The following is a 24,987-nucleotide window of genomic DNA, read 5'->3' as shown; positions in this document are numbered from 1 at the left end:
TTATTTCAGTAGTTCAATTCAAAAAGTCAAACACACCTTAGCAGTGCCACAGACTGATCGCCTCATACTGCAATCATGCAGTAATACATGCTAAAGGAGCCCCAAACAAGAATTGAGTGAACATAAATGAACATATTTTCAGAAGGCCTACATTTCTGTATTAAAAATCATTATTTATTTAGCTTATGTTATAATCTAATTTTTGAGATACTAAATTTTTTTATTAGCCGTAAGTCAAAATCAATTAAAAGAAATAGAGACTTTAAAATTGTCTTTAAAATAAATGTTTCTTTCTTTTTAAATTGAAACACTGAAATAAATGAACTTTTCCACAATATTCTTATTTGTTTAGCTGCATCTGCAAATGGTGAAAATCAGTGCAAACTCTTCTGATGACAAGACAAAAGCTATCAAAGGGAAATTTCCCTGAAAGTCCAAAAGGAAAGGTTTTACCAAAATTAGACCAAATGAACAGAGTATGTCAAACTTATAAAGCCAGACTTTACCTCATTTAATTACAGTTACCTACCTAGTGTTGCTTAAAGCAATAAAGCATTAAGAAATAAACATCTTGACCATTTTTACATGGGTTCTAATGGAGATTGACTCACCTTTGGAGCCTGCCTCAAGTGGCCACTCTCAGAACTGCAGTTTTTGGAACTTCTGCTCAGGAGTCCTTGTTTCAACCCTGGGGATTTCTTCTTATTTGTGGTGAAGAAATAATATTACAAATTTTTTTGTAAAATGTCACCTTTCCCACTCTTGACATCCCTCCTGCTCCAGTTTAAAGATATTTCTGGGTCAAAGGGAAAGGGTTTAGTCTGTGGACCGTTCTCTCCGTCTTATTCTTTTTCAGTTATCTTGTTCAATCTCTGACTTTATTGTCCTTAGTCACTCTCGATAAGCTAAATACCTAAACGTACATGTAATGTAAATGTAAAATGTCACATTTCCTGTGGGTGGACCCACCTTAGGGCTGGAAGTGGTCTCCAAAAGGCCTACGCCCACCTGGCTCATTTCCTCCTATAGAACGGAGGGGATCGCCCCTCGCCTTGTTCCCCGGGAAGCTCCTGTTAGCCGTTTCCTGAGCCGCCCCCGACTCTGTGAAAAATACACAGCGGTGTCTGCCTGCTGGCTACATCCCTCTGACAGACGGACAAATAGACACAAAGTCTGAGAAAAAAACACATCAGTCTTCTGTTTGAGGAGCTGCTCCCAACAAAGACACAAACACCGAACCTACGCCCTTTCCTTTTCCTTCTCCTCTGGTTTACCGTTTGTCCCTTCTTCCTCTACATCCACCCATACATTTGTTAGACACTATAAATAACAGCACACATCCCCATATGACTCAGTGGACAAGTTCAAGTTTTGCAGTGACTTTTTTCCTAAAAAGCACACATTTGGGGAACAACAAACTTTGACCCAGAAGGTTTAAACTGTGATATAATGTGGCAATATCAAAGTTAGCTCCCGTAGTTTATACAGGAGACTTACTGATGTCTCACAAAAGAAAAAAAAAAAAAAACACACCGCCGTTTTCCTCTGAAACCACCCTCTAACAAACTTAAACGATCTTTTAGCTCTGTGATCAGGGGGTTGAACACAGAGCCTATAACAGCCTTGGATGTTTACCCTTTTACTGATGCTAAATATCAATCATTGTCAATATAACCGCTTTTTGTTTTTTTAAGAAAGGATAAACAAAATTCAGTCAAAATGAAAACAGATGTCTACAAAGTAATGCCACTTAATAAAAAATATGTAAGGTAAGATAAGTGACTGCATAACTATTCACCTCTTTTAAAGCGACTGGCCAAATTCAACACAGTTTCAACCAATCAGTGCTAGTGGTTTCACAATTAGTGAATTGAGGGTCACCTGGGTGCAAGTGATTGTAGTATAAAGACACCTGTGTCTAGAAGGTCCAGTTACCGGTTCATCAGTATTCCTGGCTGCCATTACACCATGTAGGCAAAAGAACACTCCAGAATTAGCTGGGCCCCTGAAAAATGAGGTAAATGTTCCCTTATTTTGGAGCGTAAACTTTTGTCAAGCTTTTACTGGCTATAATATTGATATTATTTCTTATATTGAAAATATTTTTTTCAGAACCTTTGCCCCTTTTGTCTAGTATTTGGCCATATTTTTGCCTCTAAAAACCAATTTTTTGCCTCATTTGACCCTGTTTCTGCCTCTTTTTCCCCACTTTCACAACTTTTTCTGCCATTTTTTTGCAATTTGGACCTCCTTTTTCCACTTTTTAAGCTTTATTCTCAAATTTTCCCTGCCAATTTTGCCCCTTACCTCCTTTTGCAATTTTTATACAATTTCCCCCAATTTTCCTCTCTTAAACCATTTTTTAGCCACTTTTAAACTCATTTTTGCCCTTTCTGACATTTTTGTTCTACTTTTAACCCATTTTGCTATTTTAAACCACTTTTCAACCTCTTTTCACACATTTTTTCTACCCATTTTGTCTCTTTTAACTTCCTTTTGTCATTTTAAACTTTTTGCCATTTTTTAATCAACTTTATTTCCTTCTTTAAACCTTTTTTTTTTTTTTACCACTTACAGCCCTTTCTCCCACTTTATGACTGTTTTTCACCACCTTTCCTGCCCAGTTTTGCCTTTCTAACATGTTTTTTTTTGAGAATTTTCCTCAATTTTGTCTCTTTTTATCCATTTTATGCCACTTTAAACCAAATTTACTACTTCTGAATGACTTTTCACCCTGTTTCCTGACCCTCTTTAATCCAAATTCCTGCCTCTTTTAACCTCTTTTTGCCACTTTCAAACTTTTGCCCCTTTTTAACCACTTTTCCCCTTTAAACCCTCCTTTTGCGACTTTCGACCAGTTTTTGGCACTTTCGATCCCTTCGCCACTTTTAAACCCATTTTCACCACTTTTCCTACCAATTCTTGCCTCTGTAAACTGCCTTTTGCAACTTTTATACCCAGTTTGCCCTTTCTAACATTTTTTTGCCATTATTCATCCATATTGCCTCTTCCAAAACAATTTTTTGCCACTTTTAACCAATTTTGATACTCTTTAACCCCTTTTCACCAAATTTCCTGCCTTTTTGCCTCTGTTAACTCAACTTCTGCTTCTTTTAACCTCTTTTCACCAATTTTCGCCCTCTTAAACCCATCTTTTGCTACATTTTACCCCCTCTTCACCACTTTTCTTGACCTTTCATGCCTCTTTAAACCTCCTTTTGCCACTTTTAACCATCTGTTGCCATTTTTAACCCATTTTCACCTCTTTTCCTTCCCATTTTGTCTCTCTTCACCCATTAAGTCACATTTAACTGTTTTTTTTGCCAAATTTGATCCATTTTGTCTCTTAAACCCATTTTTTTTTCACTTTCAACCCATTTTGCCACTTTTGAACCATCGTGACAACCTTTTAGCCAATTTCACCACACTTCTGCCCATTTCTGCCACCTTTAATCTATTATTGCCAGTTTCTGAAATTATGTAATCACTTCTACATTAAAGTTCATCTCAGGTTCATCTTCTGTATTTTCTGCCATCCTGACATTCTGTTTTAAGAAATGTTTCGCATTTTAAAAAAGATTATATCGTACTACAGTGTAAATAAAGAAATAACTGTTTGCTGCTTTAGTAGGAGTTGTTGTTTATTCAGATAAAAAAATATAACATAGTTATCAGCTTAACTTTACAATGGTCTATGGTTTTGCTGACCTCCATTGGGCTGGGCCCTATAAGCTGTCCCCTTTCCCCCCCTTATGGGCAGTCCTGCTCTGGGTGACAGTTTTTTCAGTGTCAGTCAGAGATGTAGCCGTATTAGCATCACCCTGAGATAAACCTGCTCTCTGTGCGTCCTATCTGACACAGAGACATCGGTATCTGTCTGTCAGCTCGACCCCCGCCATCACTGATTCCTCTGAGGCTCCTGGGCCGATAGCTTCCTCTCAGGCAGCACGTCTGGAGATGTTCCTCCAGCCCTCCATTCCGTTCTTAGGTTATCCTACGTCACCTCCTTCCTCCCTTTGACCTCTGACCCCTCGTCCTCCCGATGCTTTCTGAGAGGGTGAGATGAGTGCACACGAATACTGACTGTACTTCAGGCTCCAGATGCAGCTCCACTCTGTACCAGGCTTCTGATAACGAGGTGTGGAGTGTTCTGGGTCCTATCATTACTCTCATGACAGGCCTCCTCCCACACACATGCTTCTCTGAATGGAGCAGCAAACTTTAAAAACACCTGATGAAAGATTTTTAATTCTCACTACAGCCACCTCATACCTGCAGCTAATAATAAACACGAATGTAGAAGAATACCTGAGAGTATAAAGAGCTGCAGAGGGAGAAACAAAGGTGTAAGACCAGCTCTGAGCTCACACATCCAGCTGAAGAATTGGTGTTTATACTTTTTTGACAGATTGGTATGTTGAACACCAGAGCACACCAAATCAGCCCGAGTTTGCCCTGATCTGTCCGGAGCAAAGGTGGAGGAATTTAACAAATAACTGCCTGAAAATAAGAGTAAAAATGCAGCTCTGTGAGTCAGTTTAACCTTTACTTTATAGGAGGGACAGCTGCAAGCTAGACTGCTGTTATCTAGTTTGTAGTTGTGTTTTTATCAAAATATCACATATATGAAGAGGAAAGTAATACACCCACATGTATGATGGTAATGAAGATTGTACAATCAACCATGTTTGCAGTCAGATTTATCTCTGAGCATGAAAAAACAACAATAAACTTAACAATAAAAGTCAGCTTTTAAAAAGGACTCTTAAATTCCACCTTGCAGGTCTGAGTAAGGCTGGCTCCAAAAACATTATTTTATTATTACATTAATTGTTATTTGCTCAAACAGTCATATTTGTTACAAAAAAACAGAAATTAAAATAATGAAAAAAAAGGAAATGTCAACGTTAGAGGGACAGAATATGTACGATTATTCTCCTTTACGCTCCTTTTCATTCAATTTTAGAGGTTTTTAATTTGAATTTAGTAGTACTGCTTACTTGTTGAATGAGATAAACATTCCTTATAAATAGATAAATAAATAAATAGGCAAAAGAGTAAATAAATGAATGAATAAACAACCAAAGGAGTAAATAAATTAAGAAATAAATAAGCAAGAATAATAAATGAATGAATAAATAAGCAAAAGAGTAAATAAATGAATGAATAAATAAGAAAGAATAATAAATGAATAAATAAGCAAAAGAGAAAATAAATAAATGAATAAATAAGCAAAAATAATAAATGAATAAATAAGCAAAAGAGTAAATAAATTAAGAAACAAGCAAAAGAGAAAATAAATAAATAAATGAATAATCAAGAAGAATGCATGAATAAATAACCAAAAGAGTAAATAAATGAATGAATAAATAAGCAAGAATAATAATTAAACAGATAAATAAATAAGCAAAAGTAAACTTAAATGAATGAATTGATAAGTAAGAATGAATAAATAAACAAACAAGCAAATAAATAAATAAATACAATGAATAAGTGAGGGAAGAATAACAAGGATTAAAATATAAATACAGGTAAGCAAGTAAAAATAAAAAGTAAATAAAAAAGCAAAAGAATAAGTAAACAAATAAATAACCAAAGTGACAAAATAAATAAATACATAAACAAAGTGACAAAATAAATAAATACATAAACAAGGTGACAAAATAAATAAATACATGAAAATAAACAAGCAAAAATAATTAATAAATGAATAAGGAGAAGAATAAATAAATAAATAAAAATATATGAATAAATTGGCAAAATAAAATAAATGAATAAATAGGCTAAAAAATAAATAAATAAATGTGCTGTAGAGGTTTGAAATCCCAGATGGCTTGCCTGACCCCTATATGTAAAGGAAAATTTCTTTCATGGGAAAAAAAAAAAATGTTTACCAAAAACAAAGAAAAATGGATACACATCATGGTAAAAATAAAAAAACTGAATCAGTACAACCTTTTTAAAATAAGAATTTGAAAAAAACTCTGTTAAGTGTGTATTTGCACCCACCGAAAGTCTCTAGTGCAACTACATTGTCCTGAAATGTACATCGTTCATCTGTCTCCTTCCCCCTCTGTCTCTCAGTCTTTGCTATTGTCTGGAACAGTACTGAGACAGGCTAACCGGCTTCTTTTTAGCTGCAGCTGGTGTTTGACCTGGTGCTGTAAAGCCGTATGCATTTCTCATGAGAGAACCACAGCCTGCTGCCAAAGTTAAGTAGTGCCGAAAGCAGCTGACAGGGGCGCTCTGTACACAGTACATGCCTTTAACTCAGTTTATCACTGCATGGCTTATTTTGAGTCATTTTTTCAGATGCAACTATTGTTGAAAATGAGGAATGGTTGTACTGTAACATGTCACGTCCATACTACTGCTTGAGCAAAGCCCGCCTCTTCTATGTGCAGATCCTAGAAGGTGTACCATGTCTGAGCGTGGTGAGGAGTACTCATTACTTTGATGATTATTTGTACTGTCTGACAGACATAAGGCAGCATGTCTGCACAGTGGTAGTGAGTTGATTGGTGATTCTAAAATGCCCGCAGGTGTGAGTCTAAATATTTGTTTCCATAAATCAACCTTGTGACTGACTGGTGACCCGTCCCGGGCTGACCCTGCTGGAATTGGCTCCAGCCCCCTGCAACCTCAATATGAACGATAATGGATGTGCTCAACAGGCAGCCTCACTTATTAAGCCTCTGTTGACTTGTTTTCCTTTCGAGGTTTCTCCTGGTACAACTTCAACTGTTCATATAGATTCATAGATTACAGTGTCTAATTCAGAATGATGGTTTTTTCCAGCCTGTTTATGCACTAACACATAAAGAATGATGGATATAACTCAGAATATGATTACATCCTACCCTGTGGATTGTGGGTTCAAATATCTCCTACAGCTATTCATCAAATGCATTAAAAATGAGAAAACCATTCATATTCAATGCATAAATCTGTAATGAGCAGATGGAAAAAAATGCAACACATCATGGGAGGACTGGACTCTGATCTCTCTGTGATTGGTACCACGTCTCAGGAGAATTTAAGAAAGCCATGATGGACGGTGAAAAAGCAGCAAGGTGGGAGGTTTAGGGAGGGGGAGGGGGGACTGTAAGATGTGGAGGAGTTGGAGTGAAGAGAGTGAGCTGCGGGGTGGTTGTTGGGGTGACAGTGAGTGTTTGAAGGAGACCCTGAAGGTGCTGAGGAGGTTAGTGGTGGGGTACAAGGAAGAATGCACTCTCACATTCCTAACATGCCCGTCTCATTGTAGAGGGCTAATGAGGCGAGGGGGGAAGCACACGCTGCCCCCAGTCTAAAGAGAGACCACTAAACTACCGGAGCGCTGGCCGGCACTGAGAGCTGAGCTAACGGACGAGGAATTCAAATGCTGGACATGAGAGGGCACGGCATCGTGCCAGGAGTACACACAGTAATACACAATAACACATCAGGATTACCCATGATGAGTCTCTGAGACTTCACAACTAGTTTAAGCTTTAAAACTCTGTTTCAAATTCTTATTTTATTATAACATGGCCAAGAATTGTATTTGATTTTGCTCTATAACAAGGCTATTCAATTAGCTTGGAATGGGGCCACTTCTTGAAAAGGCATCTACATGAAGGGCCCAAGAGATATTGCATGATGCTTCGAAAAAGTATTCACCCCTTCCTGATTTTTATTCATTTATTATCTTTTTCTTTTTACATCTTTGTTGTGAAATGTTTTGGAATATTACAACCCACCTGGCCCTATGTGAAAAAGTAATTGTGGAGGAATTTTGGCCCACTCTCTTTGCAGAATTATTTCAATTCAGCCACGTCGGAGAGTTTTCAAGCATGAACGGCCTGTTTAAGGTCATGACACAGCATCTCAATCATATTCAGTCATGAACCGATGGCTGGGCATTCTCCTTCAGAATTTTCTGGTAGAGAACAGAATTCATGGTTCCATTAATTACAGCAAGTGGTCCAGGACCCTCTGGTCATGCCATAAAGTGTATTTACTTAACAGAAAATGCTGGATACTGTCCTAGGGTGCATATGCACTCTAGTGTCATTTCCAGCACAAACCTGGAAGTGCCTTTTTCAGTGCATTCTCCCTCATTACAAAAAAATGTATTTATGAAAACCAAACGACCAACAGAAAACCTACTTACTGGATATTAAAGGGTCAATAAGGACTGCCTGATCTGGCCCCAGGCCTCTAATTGAATAGCCTAGCTATGAGGGATTCATGTCAAGCTGTGAAATGATACTTCCCTGTGAACCTTCCAGGCTTTTAGGCAGAATAAAGTCTCCAGTAGTGCAACGAGGATGGGATTTGAACCGATTTTACAGCACTGCCACTCAAGACTTTCCTGAGGGGAATTAGCTCAAATGGTAGAGCGCTCGCTTTGTATGCGAGAGGTAGCGGGATCGATGCCCGCATTCTCCACAACACCTCTGGTGAAGAAACGGTGAGGCCTTTCATGTCCATGATGAAATGACTTTCATTCAAGCTATGAGCCTGTCATTCTGTGAAAGGACATTTCCCCTTTATCCTCCCTGCTTTAAGGCTGGGCTTGTCCCACACTGATTTCTCTTCATAATCAGGCATCATATTGTTTCTATCTGTCCTTCCAATAAGAACAGAAAGACTACAAAGGTATTAACTACCCCACTGGAGCAGCACTGATTGTAGCGCTTTCCTTACGATGCCATCTCATGGTGATGGGCCCAGACTGGCCAGGCACCAAATCCAGTCGTGCTGGTGTACGAGATAACAGGCATCACACTCTAAGCTTGAACTAATGACTGCCAGGGCTTGTTTTTTGTCAGTGAAGGTGCACCTGTTTTGAAACACAAGTGTGGCAGAATAAAGTCCTTGCTGTGCGACGAGGATGGGATTCGAACCCACGCGTGCAGAGCACAATGGATTAGCAGTCCATCGCCTTCACCACTCAGCCACCTCGTCTTCAGTTGAGGGTTCATTGGACATATTTCATGGACTAATCTTGAGAAACAGAGATAGTTTAACATATATGTGGCCTGTGTTTGGTATTGGAACAAACTGGTCAAAAATCACATCCGCAGGCTGAACTCAGAAAATTTCACCAAAGATTTTTCGGAATGAGAGTATTTGCTTTTGCTTAAACAGTTCAGCAGGGGAATTTGGAACTACAAATTCAAACGAGTCCTGGTTCATGTGCAAACATCTGCTCTTCCTGCAGAGGCTTCACTGTCTACAAAGAGAAGTGTGCGATCAGCAGCCGAAGTGTCAAACATGAAAGAGGATGAAGGACATCCTTCCTCCTCCTGAGTCTCCGCTGACAGACCGACCAACGACAGCAGAAACAAACCCAGTCACAGCCAGGATGCTTGCTGACACATCCTTCCCCCTCTGCTGCCTCCAGCTGTCATCTTCTCACTAATCTCAGCTCAGTGAAGCGCTGATGTAGCGGCAGAACCACACGCTCTGTTGAGGAGCAGCATCCCGGCCACATGGAGGTAATGGAGGGTGAAATGTGTGAGGAGCTCCAGGATCAAACCGCTCTCTGAAAACCAACATGACATTCCTCTGACCAGCTGCAGGAATCAGGACGGCTGCTGGCAGTCATGCATGTATACACATTAATCGCTTCTAATCTGGTAGTATGAGGGAAAATACAAGTGACATCTGCCGTCCTCGAACAATTCTACCGCAGGAGAGCATCCAAATAAAAACAATTTGGCTAATTTTTTCAGAAGGAACCAGCAAAAAGAGCCCACGAGGAAAAAATGTAACCACCACTGCTTCAATATACAAACATCTTTTTATATCTATGGGAGGCTTGACAATCATGTCCTTCACATCACCAGGTTTACAATGAACTCTGGGTAAGTCCCCCTTGGAAGTTTGCAGATATGCAAACTTGCTTAAAGTGAGTATTTTTCTGTTGAAAGGTCCACATCAGAGCGACAGTGGCAAAGGACTCGTGTACAGCTTTAAAGTCCGTGAGACTTTAAATGTGGAGGTTTGGGTCCAGCTGTCATCAGTTTGAGTCTTAAAGGGATATTTCAGGATTTTTGAAGTTGGGTCATATGAGGTGCTTGGCTATACTAGTGGCATTAGCCTTCAGTTATTTCCATGTAATCTGATCCTGTTTTTATTATGAGCTCAGAGAGCCGGCTTAGATGGGAACGTTTTGTCCACGTAAATTAACGAGTTTTACGAAAAAATGGGCCAAGAAAATATGTTGGCTCGCCTGTGCACTTTATCGAAAACGTACAAAGCTCTTCATTTCTCCCAAAAAAAACCCTCTGTGTCAGGCACTAATTGACGATGCAGCTTTCGCCATTTTGTATCCTTACACCTCCACACGCTGTTCACCGTTTACACATCCGCTGGTCATCTGTGTGGGTCTGTGGCGTTCTACAGGAATAATAACACCTCATCAAGCTAAAACAATGATAACATGAGCGACTTCAGAAGAGCCGAATGTAAATTTGTCATCCAGGTAAGCTTATGACTGATTGCCTTTTTCCTCTAATGGCTGGTACAAGCTACAGTCAGCACAGTATGCTTACCTTATGAAAACAATGTGTCAGCTGTTGGAGTGGAAAAATGCACTAAAATTATATGTCACACAAGCCCACCCATTGCTGTGAAATACTACATCTTTGGAGTTGACTGTAGGGCATCAGGAAGCTGTGCTTCATGGCTTGGGCTTTGCAATGGAATGGCCTGTAAATGTATGAGCGTTTGGTTGTGTTTTAAATGTTTATATCGGTAAATAGTGCTTACCTGATGTGTAGGTACAGCAGAGCTCTCCAACCTATGCTTGTGTTTTAGTCGTCCTTTTAAGTAGTCCTGCTTGGTGAAATGGGCACTGCAATAAACTTTTCAGTGCAGAAGGTGGGTGTTTATATCCATATTCAAGCCAAAGTTGGCGAAGACTGATGTCATGAAGCAGAACACGGTGAAATCTATATGGTGTCCAGGAGGTGTGCTTGTTTGAACAGCCTTGATAAACGCAAATACACGGCATCTTCTGAATCTGCAAAAAACGGAATTAAACAGGAAACAGTGAGTGGAGGCGGAAGGATACAAGATGGCGAAAGCTGCATCGTAAATCTGTGCCTGATACAGAGGGGGTTTTGGGGAGAAATTAAGAGCTTTGTACGTTTTTGACAGTGCACAGATGAGCCAACATATTTTCTTGACCCATTTTTTCGTAAAACTTGTTAATTTACGCGGACAAAATGTTCCCATCTACAGCCAATATGCGCCGGCTCTCTCTGAGCTCGTAATAACAACAGGAACAAATTGCATGGAAATCACTGGAGGCTAATGCCACTACTGTAGCCAAGCACCTCAAACAACCCAACTTCAAAAATCCCCAAATATCTCTTTAACCTGTCACGCCAGGTGGATGTGTTTCACACTGCATAACGCGGACTATGGCGACTGACATGTAAGTACATGACTTTTGGTGTTTTTGAAAAGAAAACAACTCACTGCTATTCTTTGTTCTTCTTTTAAAGAAGAAATGTTGCCAAGTTCTGATAAAACTGGCGCTTTAGCAGCATCCACACTAAGGTCTTCCACCATAATTGCACTGGCCTCTTGCGGCTGCTTGCTTACGTCACAACTCTGCCACACCTGAAAGTCCTGCCCCTCGATGTTGATTGGTCCTGTCACTTTCTAACTGGGTCCAAACTGTTCAGACGGGAGCTTTGCAAGATGGATTCACCAGTGAGAAACACATAAACGGGCGTTTCCATCTGAGGTTATCTGAGTCCACCATTTCAAATTTTTGTGCCATTAGGGACCATTACAGTGGCCTTCTCTGTCTTTTTCATAGGTTTAGCATGCACAGAAGCAGTGCTACACTGGAAATTCTCCAGAGTAACAAATGTTCACTCAAAAACAGTCAAATTTCCTCTTTTTTTGTGTATTTATTACCAGCAGCTGTCAGAGTTGGAGCAAAAACACAAATGAAATTCTGCTGGAGTAAAATTTCTTTCCACACCCACACGTATTATTCAGTTCAGCTGCCTACACACCACCCTCACAGCGGAAAGTGCTGGATGAGAAACAACAACCTTTCATAATCTAATTTTCAATATAATGTTTGTTTAGTTCATAATGTACTGCACAAATAAAGTGTTGTTATAGTGTCAAATTTAGCATTATTGTCATGATTGATCACCTGTGTTCCTTTGTTTGTCATTCTCTATGTTCGTGATGTTTTTTGTATTGGAAAAGGAGCACTGGGGAGCCATGGTTGCAGTTAATCCTTGGCAACCAAGACCTCCTTGTAATCACCTTGTGGTAAATTTTCAGATGCCAGAGTATACTACAGCCTCCAGTGTGGTAACCTGGCTCCTCTTCAATTTATTAAGCCAGGGATTTTTTTGTGAGTTTTTGCCTTGTCTATCTCCTGTTTTTTGCAGTGCCTCTGTCTCTCTGCCAGTACACTTACCACCATTTTCATCACTGTTATTATGAAATAAACACCGTTAACCCTACCTCCTCGTCTCGTTTTCTGCTCCTTAGTCCTTGTCTTGTGTTGAATACTTTCCGAATGCACTCTATATAGCCAATTATAAACGGTCTTTCATTGCTGCTTCCTTTATGGGTGGGAAGGCAGTGGAATCTAAATTTTAGCTCTATATAAAGAGAAACAAAAATCTATTTAGAGTAAAATACAGTTTTATTTTTTGTGGCTCTGCCCTGTGACAGAGAACTCTCTTACAAACATTTATCAAGTGTAAATAAAGACCTGCTGTAAACAGACAAACACAAACAAACAACTCTCAGCAGCAGGGCAGACTCCCTCTCTATGAGCCCACTCCCACCATGACTGAGTGATCCTAATCCTCATGTACACACAATTACTCAACAATCCTGCCATCAGTTAGTCTGCAACTCTGCAGTCAGAGCGTGACTCCTGCTGTCGTCGTCTCGTCTTTGAAGCTGTGTCTCTAAAGTTTTTATTAATGACTCCAAACTGTTCCAGTAGAAGGAAACACCCCGGAAAACCTCCACACCCTCGATCTTATCACTCCTGTTTTTTTACCCAGACTTCCTCACAGCAGCCAGCGGAGCAAACTCACAATAGCAGTGAGATGATAACAAAGTCTTTTTTGAACAAATGAACGTGCTTCTTGTTTCGTTTTGCATTCACAGGCTGGTCTGTCAGTCAGGAGAGATTTGGAGCACTCTGAATGGGGGCATAGTAAAAGTGGCCCTGAAAGCAATTCCTGGGACGTTTGTGAATATGCGTCGTCATGGCTACAAGAGACTGAGTCAACCTCGGTGGTTCCTGCAGGGCGACAATCCGGCCAAACTCCCCGACTTTAATCCAAAAGCCAAACACAACGCCAGCTGGAGCAGTGTGAGCATTTATAGAGTAAATTAAACTGTCATCACAGGCTAATGGGAAGAGGAACAAATGAATATTCATCATTTTAAACTCAGAGAGAAGCAAGAAAAGACACAAAGAGGATGGGTTCACTTAAGGTTCTGTTTTACATGCAGGAATGTGGCTCAAATAAATAAAATAACTCAGATGGTTTGACTTGAAGATGTCCTGCGACTCGTCTTTATTATAAAAACAGATAAGAGACACACGTGCTTGTGTTGGACGTTTATGCTTTCTGATAAAGAAATGAGTCACAAGAGGAAAGAGAAAAAAAGTTAGAGTTCAGTCATTTCAGTTTGAATTCTTCTGTGTTCTTAAATTACGTCTCAGTTCTTTACTCTTACATATGAAAATGTACAGGTAAATATAAATGTTTTATTCTTATTTAAAGGCACAGTCAGTAAAATTCATCACCAGCCAACAAAAGATAACATCATTATTACATCTTATCCTGTAGCCAGACCTGCCCACAGACAGGCTGGGCCCCTGACAAACCCAGTGAATGGGTCCTTCCCCATTTGTGATTCATTGATGACGTCACTGAATGTGTGCCAGATCAGTAGCATTGGTGCTAGCGCCTTGGCTAACAGTTCCCTTTATTTAGATCTGAAAAGTATGTCGACTATAACTGGACTCTGTTTAACCCATTTCCGACATGGTTTTTGTCATTTTTTTTGCTACTTTTAACCCATTTTTGATGTTTTATGACCTTTCATGACATTTTTTGCCACTGTTTAGACACTTTATGCCAATTTTCTCCCACTTCCAACCCATCTCCAATGTTCAATTCCCTTTTATGACATTTTATTGCCACTGTTTTACCACTTTATGTCAATTTTTGCCTCTTTTTGCCATTTTTTTTCACATTATGTACATTTTGCAACTTTTTGCTATTTTTTTTCTCCTTTTTTGTAAATTATAGCCTATATGTGTCAATTCTGTTTGCTTTTTTCCCCTATTTTTTGCACATTGTTACTGCTTTTCACAATTTGTGCCCATTTTTAGCACGTTTGCAACTGCTTTTGCCACTTTTAACCCATTTTTTTTTTCATGTTTGATGCCCTTTTGTGCCACTTTTTTGCTGCTGCTTTGTAAGTTGATGCCCATTTTTGCCACTTTTTGCCAATTTAAGCCACTTTCTTACCCATTTTTGCCACATATGTTATCTTTTGCAATGTTTTGCCCATTTTTGTCTGGTCTTTTTTCCCCCGAATTTCAGCCCATATTTGTTACGTCTTTTTGCAGTTTTTACCTCCCTAAGTTTTGCTAACTTTTGCCTATTGTTATTGCTTTTCTCTGGCTTTTTCCCATTTTTCCCCCAGTTGTTGCCACTTCTTTTTGCCACTTTTAACCAATTTTTGCAACTTTTTGGCTATCTTTGCCAATTCTCACTTTTTTGCCATTTGTTTTCCACACCATGCTGTGTTTTGCCATTCTTTAGGCCGTTTTTGCTGCATTTTGTGTTATTTTGCCACTCTAAGCCAATTGTTACTCCATTTGTACCATGTTTGCCACATTTTTTGCCACTTTTAGCCCATTTTTGATGCTTAATGCCCTTTAATGCTACTTTTTTGCTGCTGTTTTGTTGATTGATGCCCTTTGTTGCTATTTTTGCCCATTTTGCCACTGTTTTTCCACTTCTTACCCATTGCTGCTTTTTGTCCCTTTTTTCCATGTTTAGTCCATTGTTGCTGCTTTCCTCTGATTTTTTCCCCTTTTCACGTTTGCCACTTCTTTCTGCCAGTTTCTGCCCATTTGTTTCTCCTTTCTCTCTACATATTTGCCTCTTCTCACAATGATGTAATTATTCTCTATTAACATGGTCTCTATTTTCTCTGCTTTGTTTTCTGGCATCCTGACTTTCATGCACATCATGGCTTAGCTATAAAGCCAGAAATTGCTTTTGAAAATGGTTTAGTTCAAAATACCAGTCCACATTGTTATCGTCACCAATAAAAAGGCACTTCTGGCTCAATGAAAGGGCTTTTCATTTTGTAAATAGTGATATTTTAAATACAGCATAAATAAAAAGGTCTTTTTTTTGCTTTGATAATGCTGGTTATTATTCAGGTTTGAAATACATTATGGTTGCCACAGCTGAACTTTACAGTGCTCCATGATATCCCTGACCTCCACGGGACCCCAGTATGGCTAGGTCCCAGAATGTTGTCCCTTTTATCCTCCCTTATGGGCGGCCTTGCCTGTGGCACAAGCTACAGGTTAACAGTTGGTCAGTGGGTCACAGAGCTACTGCGGCGCCATTGATAAAGAAAAATGAACTTTTAGATGGAAAACCACAGAGTTTTACACAAAACTGAACATTGTTTGTAGCCCATGGCAGAGACAAAAAAGGAATAATGTACAAAGAATCAACCCCAGGAAGACAAAAGAGTCTGTGTTCACATACTCTTCCCATGTAAACTCATAGTTCTGTGATCTTGTGATCTTGAGTCTCCAGCTGCTCACAGCACAAGCTGAGTATGAGGAATTTGCAGATTAGTTGGACTTTGAGAAATTCAACTTAGTGCAGACAAAGTGTTTACAAGTATTTCAAAAGTCCAAGTGTTGATGTGACTAAGAGAATCAACTTTTCTGACAGCGTGTTGACTGTCACTCGGTTAAAAGTTTAATGTTAAGCATTCGCTTGATTTGTCTGAAAAAATGTCTATAGATGAGCCGACAGCCCTTCCCCAACATCAAACAGCACCAGGGTCGATGTGACTTCACCCTGCGGCCTTGAGTCATGGACTGTTTAGCAAAGAATCAAACCCAGAGGAGGGAACACATTGTCTCCCAGCTTCCTTTGTTATTCAAAACGTCCCGGCAGCAGAGAGCCCGCTGCTCTGGGATTGGACCGGACTGGGTCTGCCCCTGGTTCCTCATGATAAGGGAGGCAGGGACAGACCGGGGGAGAGCTGCTGCTTACTCACTCGCTCACTCAGTGCAGGAGAGAGAGGACAATACAGCAGCCAAAAAGAGAGAGAGAGAGAGAGAGAGAGAGAGAGAGAGAGAGAGGAAGGTAGAGAGACACTGAGCTACAACGGTACACCAAGGAGACCACAGAAACACTCTCCCCCCAAATCCCCAACTCTACTGCTGCACAGAGAGACAAACAAAAGCATTCTTGGCTTTCAGTTTAAAAGAAAAAAAGTGGACAATACTCTGGGCGAGATCATTTACTCCAGATACAAATCCAAGCAGAAAGGCGTGACAGGACGGCGTCAAACTCTCCCTCTTCATCCGCACAAACGTCTCCAAAGAGGGAAGGAGAGAGTGAGCAGCGCTGCATGAAGGATAAAAACATCTGGGAGAAGAAGAAACAGGATGAGAGCCACTCTGAGGATCACATGGCTGCTGCTTTCAACCAGTGAGTACATCACAATACTTCTACAACTACACAGCTGGGAGGATCTGGGCTTTTATCCTGTTGGTTTGGTCTGGTATTTGTGCCAGATGCCTTTAAAATATAGTGCTGCTGCAGCGCTGCAGGGCATTGAACAAAAGTGTCTGCAGAGATGCAGCAACAGGTGCTCAATGAAGGACACAGTGGGAGATATGACTGCTTTGTTGCACTGGTGCGAGAAGGTTTCACATATTTGCTGCATTAGAAAAGGGAAGAGTTCAGAAATTTCTGTATGTGAGAGCTTAAAAGTTGAGTTAAAGTGCAGCAGCTGTAAAGAACTTCTAAAAACAAGTCATGATATTTCAGTTGCATGTAAAAGTCCTTCATTAATGTTGAATTTATTTGTTTATTTGTTAGGATTTTGATTTTTTGTACCTTTAAGCAGAGCTAGTCTTCCTGGGTGCACAGTAAATAATCTTATTTAAAAGAAATATACATTTAAAAGCATAAATAGGCATGGGATGCCTCTGGGATGTCCTTTGAAGTTGAAGTAATTAGCTTTGAATGTATTGATATAATTTCCTATGAAATTTCAAGAATGTTCAAGGATACTTTTGGGAATTTGCTTGGACATTTCAAAGTATTTTCATGAAAATGTTGGCCAAATATTTGTATATTTTTGACACTTTCATTTCAAGTTTTGGGGGAAACACAATTTTTTTTGCATTCTCATAGGAATTTGGGAGATTTGCTTGGATATTTGAGTGAAATGTGTTTGGAAATTTTCAGGCATTTTCATGTAAATTTGGGAAACCGGCCACTTTATTAGGTACACATTTCTAATACTGGGTTGTACCTGCTTGAATTCTTCATGGTATAGTTTCAACAAGGTGTTGGAAATTTTCCTCAGAGATTTTGTTCCATATTGGCATGATGGCAGTTCCTGCAGATTTGTAGACTGCACATCCATGATGTGAATCTCCTGTTCCACCACATCCCAAAGGTGTTCTGTTGGGTAGAGATGTGGAGACTGTTGGACTGACTGAGGTCATGGAGTACGGTGAACTTATTATCATGTTCAAGAAACCAGTTTGGGATGATCTGTGACATGGTACATTATGCTGCTGGATGTAGTCATCAGAAGATGGTACACTGTGTTATAAAGGCATGGACATCATCAGCAGCAATACTCAGGTAGGCTGTGGCATTCAAACAAAGCTAAATTGGTACTAAGAGGCCAAAAATATCCCCCACACATTACACCACCAGTAGCCTAAATGGTTGATACAAGGATTCATTCCTTTAAGTTGTTTGTGCCAAATTCTAACCCTGACATCTGAATGGCCCAGCTGAAATTTGAGATCAGACCAGACAATGTTTTTATTTTGGGATTATTTCACGACATTTTTGGGCACTTTTAATAGGATACTATTCAGTATTTTCACAGAAATTTCAGGTAATTTTTTTGAAATTTTAGAGAATTTTTATAGACTTTGGAAAAAAAAATACCAAAAAATTCAGAACTTTTAGTAAATGTTTGGCCTTGTTTGGCCTTCACAAGTCCTGGTGCTCTATTCTAAGACCTGGAAACAAACACTGTAACAAAAAAATGTGATAAACGCATAATATAATAACTTGTCGATAATTTAACAAAATGTCGCTATTTCAATTTGCATAATTTATTACATTTTGAAGCAAGCAAATTCTTTTCTCCTCATAATGTGATAATTTTATTACATTATAGAGTGAGTCAGTAATTGATGGATTAACATTGTAATTGTTTCAGAATAGAGTAGTATTAAAAGCACTCTTTCAATAGTGTTAATTTTAATTTCAGGCTCAAAATGTAACTAACAACACAACAAAATGCATAACAAAAGAAATCTCAGGACATTGGACTCTTTCTCACAGATAAAGCAAAGGAGAAACAGGCGCACACAAGTCACTTTATGCAATTTAATGAGATGTCCTTTGCACCATAGCAAATTAAATGAAGTTTCTCAAATGCCCCTGTTTCTCCGATCCTCTCCCTGAGAGCACCGACCTTCACCTGTGAGGGGCTGAAGCACAAGAGCCGCCTGCTATACCTCACTTAATGCAACTTAAAAGTCAAAATAAACAAGTTTAACATAAGAAAATGCTCTCAGAGTAATGGTACCTAAAGAGCAGAGATCCATCACTACTCAACGTAAGAAACTTAAGTATCCCTGAAAAGTAATATTTGTTAAGTAGCAGGTACTTATCCGTTTTAAGTTATATCAACTAAATTTTACCTGCACATTTATATCAGGTTTACTTACTTTTCTCATCCGTTGTAATTATTCTCTTAAATCTTTCACATATTTTGACTTTGAACTTTCATGCCACTCGGAGTGATTCAACTTTTGTGATTCAGGAAGTGTTTTTCCACGGTAATCAGTACACCAGCCCTGCCGTGATAGTGTTTAACCATACAGGCAGGACATATCTAACTGAGTGGGTAACTTCACTCATGGTGCAAAAGTGTCAAATGCCCAAAGGCATTCCTGTATAATAATTACCTTAACTCTACATAAGTAAAGCTGCTGTAAAAATAGGTTAAGCTGTGTTTTTTCTGTTAATACCTGTAGTTTCATTCCCTAAGATATTTTAGCAACATTTCATTGTTTGGGTAATCACATGCAGAGAAACACATCCAGTGTTGAATTTGCATCAGCATAGAGCAGCTGTTCAGTCTGTAAATAACTGATTCATTCATCACAAGGTGTGATCAAACAGACTGGAGCGACAGGTGTCTGATGGTTGGATGCTTCTGTTTGTGTTCTGCATGTTTTTAGGACTCTTTTAAAAGTTTAATTGGCTTCTTTTGTTTTGTGGCTATCACAGATGCAGACAAAATGTTTTTTCATTACCTTGCATGGAATTTCCACTTTGATAATTAAGAGATCTCTGAAGATTATGACATGATCTTAACAACAGAAAAAGGAACTTGTTTTGGATTGGTAAAGGTTTGATAATAAAAGGTGCAGATGGCTTTTGACTTGTCCTGAGCTTGAGAGATTTTAAAGGGAAATGAAACTTTAAGGCGCAGTGGTGGACTTATTTTACATCACTGTGGCTGAAGTGGGTTAACTTAAGTGCTCTGAGAGGGACAATAAAGCATGCAATTAATCCTGATCGAAAGAATGAATGCATTACAATTAATGGATTACAATTTAGTGTGTAAATTCCACATATTGTAGATGGAAAGGTTGTTGATGAGTTGAAGTCTGCATGCTTCTTGAGGAGGACGGAGAAACTTGCTGTTTGTTGCCAGTTGAAGCTCTTTCTCTGCTCCTTGTTCTTAGAGCTTTATTTTGTGCTCTAATTAAGGAGAGTAAGTCCTCTGCAAAGGCCTGTTTCTCTTGTTTTCAGAGCTTAGTACTTTTTAAACAATTCTAGTAAGGTGTTAAAAAATGTTTTAATATCTGTGACTGGCTTAAATGTGTATAAAATCAGTACTTAAGTGGCAATAATCATGCGTAATGAGCAGTAGGACTGGAGCTAAAACATCTGCCCCCGTCTGATATCCCACAGTGCAGGGCTCCCCACTTAAACCCCCCCTCAGTCTAAATACATGCACACAACCACGTTCACACACTGAGGCTGAATAATGAAGTGCACTGTGACCCCCCCGTCCCCCCGTCCTCAGTCCCGGCTCAGAAGCAGTGAAAGTGTTTTTCTTTAATTATGCACCTGCCTCTCTCTCCCTCTCTGTCTGGATTCAGACTTTTATTTTGTGAGCGTGTGAAAAAAAAGAGTCTGAAGGCTGTCAGCACTTCTCCCTGTCCAACTAACACGTGTTTGTTGCTGTGAACGTGCATCTGTTTCTGTTTGTTTAACAGCCCGTTATCGATGATAAGGATGAAAACAGGAGAGTTTGAAGCTTATTTTGAAAGCAGCTGTGAATGAACTTTGAAAATGAGCAGCCTCTTAGCACTTTCAGACTTGACCTACAAACTCAGCCCAAGCTGAGTTTGCTGTGGTGCAGATCAGGTTGAAGCTAAAGTAAAGTGCCTTTTGCTCTTGTTTTAAAACACAAGTAAACTTTAAACCTGTTGACCGTATAAAGTAGTTTTCAACTAGTCTATCCTCTGCACCCTTAGTGAAAAATCAGGGCCTAATTTCCAAAGTTTTGATCTGCTCAAGATAAAACAAAGAGGCGGACAAAGAAAATGTGTTTGTAAAAGCACATCAGAGGTCTAACCCCAGGGTTAATCATGGATAGACCCATTTTAGAATCAGAATCAGCTTTGTTGGCTTAGTATACTTATGCAACAAGGAATTTGGTTAGCTCAGTATACAGGAACTAAACATTTAATACAACAGTATAAAAGATAAGGTTTAGATAAGTACAAGCTCTTGTAGGTATTATTTCTGGTATATGTGGCATTGATAATATGACTGCAGGATGTGTAAATGGTGCAAGAATGCTGACAAGACATCATCAGAAGTATTAAAACACTCATTTACACACATCATTGAAGTTAGTGCCAATGTGCATATGAAGTAAGGCATTTTACCACAGAGAGCCTTTTTACAGTTACGGTGAATAGATTAATTACTTAGAAGGTGGTACACGAATGGTGGCTAACTTTAGTTTTGCTAACTTTAGCAAAAGTTAGAATAGCTACAATAGTGACTTAGTTAATTTTACTACGTAAGCTAGTGTTGCCTAACCTTGCAAAGCAGATGGATACGCCTGTTTCCTTGTTTTTCACTGGTGAATCCATCTTGCAAAGCTCCCACCTGAACCATCTGGGCCTGGTTGGAAAGTGACAGGACCAATCAGCGACAAGTGGCAGTACTTTCGGGCACGGCAGAGTCGTGACGTTAACAAGCAGCAAGAGGCGGGTGCAATTATGGCAGAAGAGAATAGCATGGATGCTGCTAAAGCGCCAGTTTTATCAGAACTTGACGACATTTCTTCATTAACAGAAGATCAAAGAACAGCAGTGAGCTGTTTTCTTTTCAAAAATGACAAAAGTCGAGTACGTACATGTCTATAGTCACCATGTTTTGCGTCATGCAGCTCTAATGGAGTTTACTCCTTCGGTAGGGGCACAGCCTGCTGGCGGCTACGTCACATCTTTTGTTGCTCTGATTGGCCCATAAAGATGTGACAGACGGAACGTTCACCCAATCACCCTCCTCCAAGTCTAACATAGCTATGTAAGTTATGTAGATAACATAGCTACAAAGCTTACGGAGCTAACTTTAGCTTTGTAGCTTCATTAGTACAGGGTTACCAGACATCCACAATTTCCAGGACAGTCCCCGTCTTAAGAGACATTTCCCCTTCTTCCTGTAACTCTACAGACTGGTTAAAACTTCCCCCCAGTATATCTAAAACTGACCTAATGTTACAAAAATCATAATATGTTTGCCATTTTGTCCAGATGCTTTCTGATGAGCAGTTAATTGCTGACACTAAATTCAGGCATTTCCTGTAAGTAGTCTTGCATTTTGCCAGTTAAATGTTTTTCATGAAAAGCTGCAACAGCTGGAAAATCTTCAGTTTTCAATAGCGATAACTTGACACAGCACCGTAGCAGCTCTTTAATAGAAAATATTCTAATAAAAACAAAGTAAAATAAAAATTCCTGGATCCAGAATTTTTGGGAGAAGAAAAAATACAGAAATTTAGTGAACTGACTCGAGAAGAAGAGTGGAGTAACAGATGAACAGTTATGTAGCAGAGCAGTGTTTATAGTTTTATTTGATTATTGGTTCTTTGTGTCATTAAAAAATGTTATCATGATGACAAGATTAAGTGGTTTTAGCCCACTGAGCTAGAAATGTCCCTGGTTTTTTAATTGAGAAATTTGTCAGCTTAATATTAGTATAGATCTCCATGAGCTTTATGAGCTTTAGCTACATTAACTATGTAGCTACATTGTCTACATAGCTTACGCAGCAAACAGAGCCACTTAAGCTGAATTTACTACATTAGAATGTTTTCATGGAGGACAAACTTTTTTATTGTAATCAGACTCTTTCATTGGCTTTTATCAAACATTTTGTAATCAGGTTTTGCACGCAGGTTTCTAACTTTTAAGTTTTGGTGTTTAACCATTACCTTAACCCTTAACCAAACCCAGCTGAGGTTTAATCTGATTTTATTTTGAAAGTTTCAGTGTGACAGATGCAGTGTCTCACAGTAATGGTCGGCTTTATGGCAGAGTGGCCAGACAGAAGTCCAGCCATCAGGTTTGTCGTCTCACTTACTAAGGCCTTTCTCCCCTGATTGCTCAGTTTGGCCAGACGAACAGCTCTGAGAAGAGTCCTGGTTGTGCCAAACTCTTCCATTTGAGAGTTATAGAGGCCACTGTGCTCTTGGGAACCTTTAGGCAGCAGTATTTTTTTGTATCCTTTGTCAAATCTGTGCCTTGCAACAATCCTGTCTCTGAGCTCTGCATGGTGTTCCTTTGACCTGTCAGCTGTGAGGCCTTCTATAGAGAGATGTGCGCTTTTCCAAATCATATCCCGTGTGGACTCCAGTCAAGGTGTAGAAACATCTCAGCAATGATCCAGAGAAATAGGAGGCACCTGAGCTAAATTTTGTGTGTTGCATACAGTCTGAATACTGCCAGCACCCCTGCAGTGCTCCTCTTCTTATAAACTACAGCCAGCATTGCATTTTGAACTCCCCTTTCCCCTTCTTATTCCCAGCTGAAGCTCTTAAAATCAGAAAGACGCCCGCTGAAATCTGTTGGGTTCAGATGCTTAAATCAAAGATTGGAAAATGTGTTCTATAGTGACTCATTAAATGCTCTTAAGTGATGTCAGGTTTTAAATAAATCAGTTGGATCACTGATTGTAGGAAGAATCACCAGTTATCAGTTCCTCTCCAGGACTTCCTAACCCCCACGCTGACCATCTCTGTTCTGGGTTCACGGGTTCATGACTTGTCCGTTTCCTACAAGATAACAGTCGGCCTGTTGGAGAGCAGCGGCCCGGGGAGACTCGGCCTGCTCAGTCTGCTGTCTGCTCCGTCTGCCGGAGAACATGGGAGAGAACGGAGAACAATAGATGGGAAAAACTTTATCAACAGAGCAGTTCCCAGGTTGGGCGTGGCGGCAGGAGACGGCCTTGAGTTTCTCCCAGTCAGAGGCTTTGAATGAGGTGGACAGAGGAGAAACAGAGTGCTGAGATGTGAGGAAGCAGAATATTTTGGTGCAAAGTGAAGAAAACAGGGGCTTCCTGGAGACAGAGAGGTGGATTTAGCCTGAGACAGAAGGATTTATTTTTGGGCTTTTGATTACAGAGAGACAGAGTCAGAAACAGGGATGAGAGAGTGGGGAATAACGTGCAGGAAAGGAGCTGCCCATCCTTACATGGGGTATGACCTGACTGTAAGGTCATCTGGGCTCCAGGCCGAAGGACTTTTAGACATTATCGTCACTTCTTATTTTGTCATAGATAAGAAAAGTAAGAAGTGACAGTGTGACAATTTAAACGCAATTTTCATCAGTTTCAAAGGACATCCTTTTGGTGAAAAACAATGAAAATGTCCTAAATAAGGAAATCATAGTATGTCCCTCCATTAGTAAGAGTAATGAATTACTATATGACTCTGTTTGTTATGAAGTCTATTAGGGTATGGTATTATACCCTAACCCTTACCTTAATCTTCAACATTAAGTGCCACTGCTTTGTTAATTCTGTAAACAAACATTTTGACAAGACAAATTTGGCATGCTTTTTTATGACTAAACTGAGACAATATAAATGTTTTACATGGTAAAATTAATTTATCAAATTAGCCGGCGCAGGATTTACAAGTCAGTTAAACTAATACCTATCATTTTTCATAAACACAGGCTTGAAATCCCTGCTCTTTTAAAATGTAATGAACCTCCCATCACTAGAGGCCGTTGTAGCTTCAGTTAATGGCTGCTGCCTTCCTGTCCAGCACTTCACCGGATGTAAATATGAGAACCTCAGCGGTGGCCTAGTGGTCAGTGTGTAGCAGGAACAGCGCCCTATGAAAGTTTTTTTTAAAGAAGTAAACGAAAATAAAGTAGTATGTAGGCTATAGGGGGTTGAACTCACTCGTGTAACTTTTCACCTGAAGTGAAAAGAGGCCACACATCATATCAAAGCAAGATATTAATCTGCAAAGAGGAACAAAGACTGGGGGGCGCTAGCGTTAACCATTAACATTGGCCATGCTGTAGAGAGTATATCAGCCTAACATCACAGCTGCTGATGCAATCACCCTGTGAGGATTTTTGCTGTTTTC

General features: G+C 39.6%; 1 protein-coding gene and 2 non-coding genes across 3 annotated transcripts in view; 2 read left to right on the top strand and 1 right to left on the bottom strand.

Moving 5' to 3' along the window:
* Nucleotides 1-8,357: 8,357 nt before the first annotated feature.
* On the top strand, nucleotides 8,358-8,430 carry trnat-ugu. The gene has a single exon. It is a non-coding gene; the product is annotated as a tRNA-Thr (tRNA).
* A 437-nt stretch (nucleotides 8,431-8,867) lies between these two features.
* Nucleotides 8,868-8,949, bottom strand: trnas-gcu. The gene has a single exon. It is a non-coding gene; the product is annotated as a tRNA-Ser (tRNA).
* A 7,397-nt stretch (nucleotides 8,950-16,346) lies between these two features.
* podxl (podocalyxin-like) overlaps nucleotides 16,347-24,987 on the top strand; it is a 32,116-nt gene continuing 23,475 nt past the window's right edge. The window contains exon 1 of the mRNA XM_041780658.1: nucleotides 16,347-16,748. Coding sequence (XP_041636592.1) covers nucleotides 16,706-16,748 — 43 coding nt within the window. The 5' untranslated portion in view covers nucleotides 16,347-16,705. The remainder of the gene's footprint in view (nucleotides 16,749-24,987) is intronic.

This window comes from Cheilinus undulatus, linkage group 23 (genome assembly GCF_018320785.1).
Source record: "Cheilinus undulatus linkage group 23, ASM1832078v1, whole genome shotgun sequence".
Lineage (NCBI taxonomy): Eukaryota > Metazoa > Chordata > Actinopteri > Labriformes > Labridae > Cheilinus > Cheilinus undulatus.
Note: the sequence above shows the minus strand (reverse complement) of the source record. Positions and strands in the feature narration are given on the sequence as shown.